Below are 8,376 nucleotides of genomic sequence, written 5' to 3'. Positions count from 1 at the left end.
CATTGTGCAACTCCGGACAGGCGCTGTCTGCAGCCCACGGGTCCCTCTCACCTCCCCAGTTGACTCTTGGCATAAACGCAGCTATGTCGGCGCTGTCATGAACTGCAAAATGCTGCTGGTAGCATTATGCCGAGGGATTGCTGTATCACATTTCTGGTGAAAACCGTGCGTCAAAATATTGTTTGCTTTCACCGCTGCCAGTGCTACAGACTGTACCAGATATTTCACAATATTGTGTGCTGAGGTTTTAAAGAGCTAGTGAGGTTATTTCCTGAGCGTGCTGGCGTTCACTCGAAGGGGAACAGCAAGAGTGCACTCTTTGTGGTTGCAGGGAAGATGGACAACTTCATCCTAGCTGTGAATTTAAAGGGAAACATGTGGTCTTTGGAGGCCCGATAGGCGACAGCGCCAGGCTGCTCTGACAATGCTCCGGTACGGAAAGACGTTCGCAGCTTTGCCAGGCCAAGCTCTGCCCCGCGCTACTGACTGCAAAGCCAGAGCGAGATGCACGACCTCTGCGGGAGGACGTACCGGGCCCTCGCTTAACGCGTGACATGGCGGTGCTCCCGCGGCTTCTCTCCGAGGGTACAGCCCGTGCTCCCAGCTGTTATCTCCAGGTATCACCATAAATCGGCGACGCCTGCCGCTGACTCAGGCGACGGAAACGGCGGGCAGCGAAGCACCTGCGTCGCAGCAGGAGCGGGCAAACTTCGCGTTGCTCGGCCCCGCCGGCACCGAGCCGGAGGCCTGGGGCTCGGCCTGGCCTAGGAAAATTAAACACAGGTGAGACGTTTAAAACGGTGCATGCGCTGCGCACATCGCGTGACACCCGGGCTGCTGCACCGACCCGCGGCCCAGCTCTGCTCCCCAGCGCCGCAGGGCGGGGGGCACGGCCCGGCGCGCGCTCAGCCAGGGCTCGCAGCCGTGTTTCAGCTTTTTACGCTTTTGGGAACGAATCTGTGTCACCTCCGCACGCAGCCGGCGGCCGGACCGGACCGGCCCCGCCGAGCCCCGCCCCGGCCCGCTCCGCCCCGGCCCGGCCCGCCCCGGCACCGGCGCCTGCCCGTTCCTGCGGGGCGAATCAGCGCTCCCCGCGCACGCGCTGCCCGCAGCGGCCGCGCTCCCCTGCCCCCCGGCGCGTGCTGCCCGCCCCCCCGCCCCGCCTCCTCCCCAGGCCGCGCCCCTCCCTCCCCTCCCTTGGCCAATCAGCAGCCGCCGCCCCGCCGGTTCCCGTGGCGGCCCGGCCGGCAGCCGCGGCGCGGGCGCGGGGTCAGGCCGGCCGGCCTCGGCGGCGGAGGGGGAGCGACCTCATTTGCATGAACCAATGGGAGGGAAGTATGCAAATCCGGCCGGCGCGGGTTGGCCGGTCGCGGGTCGGATAACGCCCGGGGGGCGCCTTTGTGCCGCAGAGGCGGCGGCGGCGCGGAGGGAGCGGGGCGGGCGGCGGCGGCAGCAGCAGCAGCAGCACCACCACCACCACCACCGGCGGCACCGGCAGCACCGGCAGCAGCGGCACCTCCCCGCGGCTGCACTATGACTCTGGAGGAGCTGCCTGGGGACCACCGCACCGCCGGGAGGTACGGCACGGGTACCGGGGCGCGGGGGCGCGGAGGGGTGTCGGCCCCGGGTGACGGAGGCCTGTCTGTGCTTGTCCCGGCGGCAGGATGGAGCAGGCGGGGGACGCGCTGGAGGAGGTGCTGAGCAAGGCGCTGAGCCAGCAGAGCCTCACCCTCGGTGTCTACGAGGCCGCCAAGCTGCTCAACGTGTGAGTGACCCCCCCCGCCGCCCCCCTCCCCCGATCCCCCGGTGTTTCCCCCCTCCCCGCGGGTGACCGCGGCTGTCCCCGCAGGGATCCGGACAACGTGGTGCTGTGCCTGCTGGCGGCCGACGAGGAGGAGGCGGGGGACGCGGCTCTGCAGATCCACTTCACGCTGATCCAGGCCTTCTGCTGCGAGAACGACATTAACATCCTGCGCGTCAGCAACCCGGCGCGGCTGGCCCAGCTCCTGCTGCCCGCCGCCGGCCCCGAGCCGCCCGCCGACCTCCACTGCGTCCTGGTGACGGTGAGCCGGGGCCGAGCGCCGCCGGGGCCGAGCGCCGCCGGGGCCGAGCGCCGCCGGGGCCGAGCGCCGCCGGGGCCGAGCGCCCTGGCTTTCCCCGCGCCTTGCATCGCGCTGCGAGCGGGCGAGGACGCGCTCGTAGGCCTTGAGCCGGCGGCTCCGGCCGCCCCCCGTCCCCGGGGGAGGCGGGGTGCCGCAGAGGGACCCCCCGGTGCCGGGCAGCTCCCCCCGAAGCGGGCAGCCGGCGCGCCGTGCAGCCCGGCTGCAAGGCGTAACTCGTCTGTCCAGTAAGCAGTGATGAATGTGCAGAGCACGTCTTTTATCCTGCAAAGCCTGGAGCCGAGCGCAGTTTCAAAATGTCACTTGGCAAAACCGGGACTGACCGCGCCTGGGCACGGCGGCGACGGCCCTCGCCTGGGCTCGGACCCGTCTCCGGCAAGCGGGCCGGCACGGAGAGGGTGCCACCGGACCCGCGAGGGCCCAAGGGAAACCTCCCCCCCCCCCCCTTTTTTTTGTCCTTCCCCCCCCTTCTTTTTCCTTTTCCCACTCTGCCCTGGAGTCTAAGGCTGCAAAACTCCTCTCATGGGTCTGGCGTTGGTTTGTTTGTTTGCCTTAGTGGCAATTTAAGATGATTCATGCTCCTGGGTTTTCTGCTGTGCTTTTTCTTTTTTTCTTTCTTTCTTTCTGTGTGGGTTGTTTTTGCTTCTCTGTTACAACGCTCTCTCCTCTCTTTCCAGAACCCCCATGCCTCGCAGTGGAAGGATCCCGCGCTGAGTCAGCTGATGTGCTTCTGCCGGGAGAGTCGCTACATGGATCAGTGGGTGCCAGTGATTAACCTCCCCGAGCGGTGACCGCGCCGGGCCGAAAACGAACTGAACCGAATTGCACTGAAGTTTTGCAATACTTTTAGCAGTTGCTCAGGAAGTAACTCCCTGCCCTGGCACAAGGATTACAGGGGAGGGGGGAGGGGAAAAAACCAACAACAACAACAACAAAAAAAGATAAAACTGATGTCAAGGGGGTAGGCTGAAGTTGAACCGCATCTTGTGTGGGACTGAAGGAAAGTGACTCCGAAGCAATGGGGATGAGCGTGGAAGCAAAGGGAAGAGCAGCGCCTGTGTTGCTGGAGGAGTGAGCCCTGCCTGGGGTGCCACACAGCCGGGTTACTCACCGAAAACGCCCAACACCCTTCACGGTTTTTTAAAGTGCAACTTAGAGTTTCTGGTTTAAATACCTTACAGAGCAGAAAGGTTAATCAAAACATTTTACAAACAATTTTATTGTATTTTTGGGATGTTAATGCTCAAGTTTTTATGCTAAGATATATAATAAGTTATTTTATGATATTGATGAAAAAATTATTTATACTCTGAGGTTTGAGAACCAGAATGCCCTTAAGCAGTTGGTCTGCAACCACATATCTTTCAACAGTTGGCTGTTAAAAGCAGCTACATTAATATAATTGTTTGAAATTGGGTAGTGTTTTGTTTTTCGGGGTTTTGTTTTGGTTTGTGTTTTTTTTTTTTGTTTGTTTTTTTTTTGAAATAAAGTTTAAACTCCAACCCTTAGTACTGGGTGTCATTTTCTTACCCCGTTCATTAATGTAGAGTCAAAAGGGCTCATTTGGCAGCTGCTTCATTGTTCTGGCCATGCGCAAGGTCCTGTTGCACTGCTCCTATGTGGGTTTATTCCTAGCTCCTGCCATGCCATTAAATGAAAAAGCAGCTGATGTGCTGCAGGAAATGTTATTTATTTTTCTTAAACAAGAGGTTTTTTTTAAAAAATAAAAAAAAAAAAAAAGGAAGCATTATTTTTTGAGGCTCTGACACTCCTGCAGAGCCCGAGTCTTCTTGGAAGGTGGGGAAACCTGATTCCGTGTAGGAGGAAAACTTGACCTGATGTTTCCTTTCCCGGGAAGGTGTCAGCCCAAGCTGCTGCAAGCCCTCCTGGGTTTGTTGCCTGTGCACCCCCAGCACTGCCTGTGCCCCCTAGGGTTAGGGGGTTTCTGTGCTGGGCTCCTCTTTTAATTACACTGGCACACAAAAAGCTGGACTCCTTGTGGCAGAAATCTCTCTCCAGGCCCCAAGAGAGCAGGAAAACAGCCTCCCTCACACCCACGCCGCTTGCTGCCAGCAAGAGCCCTGTGCCGCCCGTGCTCCCGCTGCCGCGCTGCCTGGGGGAGGCCGCAGAGACGCCGGTGACCTACATCGGGGCTTCCCTAATTGCACGTCTGTGCCGCACCCCAGCGCGCTGCCTTGTGGTACCGGGCTTGGATGCCGCCACAGCCCTCGCGTGCGCCCCAGCAGTGGCAGCGGGGGGGTCACTTTGTCCCCAGCCCCAGCAGGATGGGTGCCCCGCTGCCGCTGGCGGCTGCCAGCCCAGCCAGGTGGCGAGGCCGGACCAGTTCTCCCGCTCCCCAGACGCACGGGACAGCACGCTCCGGCACGAGGCCGCCCGTCCCCATCCCGCGCGGTGCTGCAAGGCCACGTCACCCGCCCCGCAGCGGCCTCGTGCCGTCTCTGGCACGTAGCTCGGGACCGGGCAGGCACCGTCCTCGGCCCCTGGGGACATGGGATGGCTGCGGGAGCACGACGGTGCAGGAGCAGCACCACCATCGTCCCACGGCGGCACGCAGGGGCTCCTGACCACGGATGCCTTGCACAGGAGTTGCACTTGCTGCCCACCACAGCACGGGCCTGAGGGAAAAACACAGGGAGCCCCAGCAGCAGCCACCAACAAGGAGGTTACGTCAGACTCAGACACAGTAGCTGCACAAAATGGGAGTTTTCTGAACATAGTATTTTTAGCTTCATTACTATGGCATGCATTCAGCATCAGCATTTCAACAGCAAATATACTCCCAAGAGTTGATCTGTTGGCTCTTGCCTCCATTCGCACATATAGTTAAAAAAAATCCTCTTTCTGTTGCAAGTTACTTTAGCAGCACAAACGTAAGATATTGAAGAGAAAGTTTAACCACACCTAACACATGCAAATCCAGCTCTGGGGATCTTGTACCCTCCTTTGCTGTTGTACAACAGACTCTCTGTTGCTCTTCCCTAAGTGTGTAACAGAGGGTGGGTGGATCAATCACATTTTTGGAATTAAAATTAATTGCAAACATTTGCAATTTCACTGAGCTTGACCTTGAGCAGAACCCCCTGAAATCCTGGCTTCTCGAGGATATAAACTGCCTGGCCAGGACCCATGGGTGGCCCCGGGGGCACATGGCCCAGCACACATGTGCACCCAAACGCTCTTTTTTCCCCCCAAACCAGCCAGCTCCGAGGAGGGGGGTCCTGTCTGGCCACATGCCAAGCCCTCCCAAAAACACCCAGGCGAGAGAGGCCCCGACCCCGTGAGCAGCCACAGCCAGAAATGGCACGGCCGGACGGGAGCCCAGCAGCGCCCACCCACCAGGGAAGCACCGGCTGCTGGAGAGGCAGGAAGGGTGCCAGGAGAGGCGGGAAGGGCGTACAACACGTACCGGAAAGGACGTTAATTCCGATAACCAGGCAAAAGGAGGAGTAAGCGGCAGCTGCATGCAGCGATGGGACGTCTTCCGATGCCGGAGCAGGGCCTGGAGAGCTGGACTTGAGATCCTGCTCTGCCCTCTGATCGCTGCACCCCTCATTTAAAATGGGCGCTGGTTTGGGGCTTAATTGCACTGCAGCCTCAAAACCAAACACCATCAAGACAAGAGCGACAAGTTCAAGCAAAATCTGATCATTTTTGGCAAAGCACAGCATGAGAAGCAGCCCAGCTGGCCTGCCGGCTCCCTGGGCAATGGCTGCGCCTCGCGCAGGGGACCGCAGCCCCCAGGGGATGGCCCTGGGGAGGGACACCTGCGCTTTGGGGATGGGGATGACAGGCCTGCACCCGGCACACTGAGCTAAGCCAAACGAGGGACGGGTCAGGATTGCCCTGGGATAAAGGATGTGGAAAGTAAGGAAAAAAAAGAAAAGAAAAAATCATCTCTCCCCAACAGAACCAAGGCTTTACCAAGGGTCTTTAATAAATCTAAACTTTTTTTTTTTTTTTTTTTTAAATAAGGAACACCTAGCTTCTGTCCCTGCTCCAAGGCCGAGGTGTCCTGCAGCTCTCAGCCCTGCGGCCGTGCTCACCCAAATAAAAACCCTCCGATGCCCGGCCAAGAAGAACTGTGAGCAGATCTTGTGTGATATCCTTTTTTCCCCCTTTGAACCCCATCGGTTTGATATGAACAGGTCCTACCTGAGACAAGATTTAAATACTACCTGCAAGCACGCTTGAGGGTCTCGGTAGGCACATCCTAGCCATCCCACCTGGGGGCTGCAGAAGACCGGTCCTGCTGTCACCCAATGCTATGGGGACAGCCAGGTTCTTTTGGGGACCCTTGGCAGATTAGGAGGGGTCAGGAGCAGGGGGTTCTGGTCACACCTGCACCAGGCCATTCCCATCCCAATCCCATCACCACCCTTCCCATGGAAACACCCAGCAATGCACCAGCACAGCAGCCCCGAGTCCAGCCTCTGCAGCTCACCAGCTCCAGGAGGCCAAGGGAAAGGAATGATGATAAACTGGGAGCATAGAAAACAGACATGTTTTAGCAAGGGGCTATTTTAGCAAGAGTCAGGTCTCCAAGACACCAAACAGCCCTTCTCCCTTTAATGCAACACAGCATTAAAGAGTCAAATTAGAAAAATACAGAGAAAACACACAAATAACAAGCTGGCTGCTTAATTTATGGGGGAAAAAAAAAAGAATAAATACCCATTCTGGAGTAGTACTGTGTTCACTTGATATAAAAGAGAGGGGCGGCACGGTGATGCCGTGTGGCATGGCTGTGCCGCCCCACCACACCACATCACCGTACCACCCCACCATGCTGCCTCTGTGGGTTTCCCCAAGCAGCTGTGGATGCAGATGGTCTCGTTTCTCCTTTTTCATTCTACTACAGCAGAGTCTGTATTTCCCCCGAATTTTACAATTCCTGTTCTTTCACGGGAGTATTTATAGCAAAAGAGCAAAGTGCAAATGTAACCACTTGAGCTTTCGCATGTCCCTATATATTGCATTTAAAAAATAAAGAGTTTACTGAAAATCTATACGCTAAACGCCATCAGAAGCAGGCAGTTGCGTGGTGCTGAGTCAGCTGATGATCTCAAGTCTTCTACCTAAAACTGAGAAAGCACCTGAAAAAAAACCTGGCATGGTGTTTTTAGTCCTATGCCTCTGATCACCAATGTGACCATGGCCACCTACAATCAATCCTTTTGCTCTTTGGATGTGTAAGCAAGCATGAAATAGATGCTGGTATAAATCTTGCCCCAGTGCTGCAAGGATGTCAAAATTGCATGGAAAAAGTTGGAAAATACACTTAGCTCAGCTGCTGGGCTGGGACAGAGCCACGGCCACAGCCGGGACACGCTCGACATCGGCTTGACAAACGCCAGTGCGTTCGTAGGAGAGGAGTGACAGAGCGAGCCCGAGGAACGTGCCAAAGCTCTTTGTTAGAAAGTACAGAGTTACATGCCCCTATGGACGCGGCGTGATGGGTGGGAATGACGGGGGGTGGCCAAGCTCCAGCTCAGGGCAGAGTGCCGGCGGGCCCCCACGGCTGGATCACCAACCAGTCCCTGCTGCAGGCTTTATTTAAGGGCACGCAATAGAGAAAAAGCCAGACAATCTCTGCAGCTACACAGGTGATTGGGGGGGGGGGGGGGCAGGGGGGCCGGGAGCTCTAACAAAATAAAAATGCAGATTACTATGGGGACAACAGATTGATGGGAGAACAACATTCAGGCAACACCACGAGGTTATTTACCCGCCCTGTGCCCCACGAACCTGCCTGCACACTTCTGAGCACAGCTGGAGTTCTCTCAACAGTTACAGTCTTGCATACCCAAACTAAGTTAATTACTATTTTTAGCGTGATATAAAATGATAGACACAAACACAGTAAAAAAAAAAAATTAATGTGGATCTACATTATTGTTTTTTAAATTGTCACTAGAAAAATACTCTAATTATAAAAATAATTTGCATGTAAGCACAGAATAAGCAGTACAATTTTCTATCAGTCTTGTATGTCGATTTTTGAAGTCTGTTAAAGAGGCTTGTTAAACAAATTATAATTTCTCAATATATATCAATAGTGTGTATATAATTTAATATAGAAATGACAAATATGCAATGTAAGACAGTAAATTACAAGTGGTTAATAAATTCTGTAAATATCATTACAGAAATGCACGGTTATGGCAGATTGCAACTTCAACCTCTGAACCACTGGCTACAAAGACAGACATTTGTAGCCACCTGAAGTCAGTATTAT

At 55.9% G+C, this 8,376-nt stretch overlaps 1 protein-coding gene across 1 annotated transcript; it reads left to right on the top strand.

Moving 5' to 3' along the window:
- Positions 1–1,422: 1,422 nt before the first annotated feature.
- On the top strand, positions 1,423–3,597 carry GADD45A (growth arrest and DNA damage inducible alpha). Its single transcript, XM_082312435.1, has 4 exons — positions 1,423–1,577; positions 1,664–1,765; positions 1,850–2,063; positions 2,798–3,597. The coding sequence occupies exons 1-4, from the start codon at positions 1,534–1,536 to the stop codon at positions 2,909–2,911; spliced, it is 474 nt and encodes a 157-aa protein (XP_082168561.1). The 5' UTR covers positions 1,423–1,533; the 3' UTR covers positions 2,912–3,597.
- Positions 3,598–8,376: the final 4,779 nt, after the last annotated feature.

This window comes from Platalea leucorodia (genome assembly GCF_965183815.1).
Source record: "Platalea leucorodia genome assembly, chromosome: 5".
Classification (NCBI taxonomy): Eukaryota; Metazoa; Chordata; class Aves; order Pelecaniformes; family Threskiornithidae; genus Platalea; species Platalea leucorodia.
The sequence above is the reverse complement of the archived record's forward strand: the minus strand, read 5'-3'. Positions and strand labels throughout refer to the sequence as shown.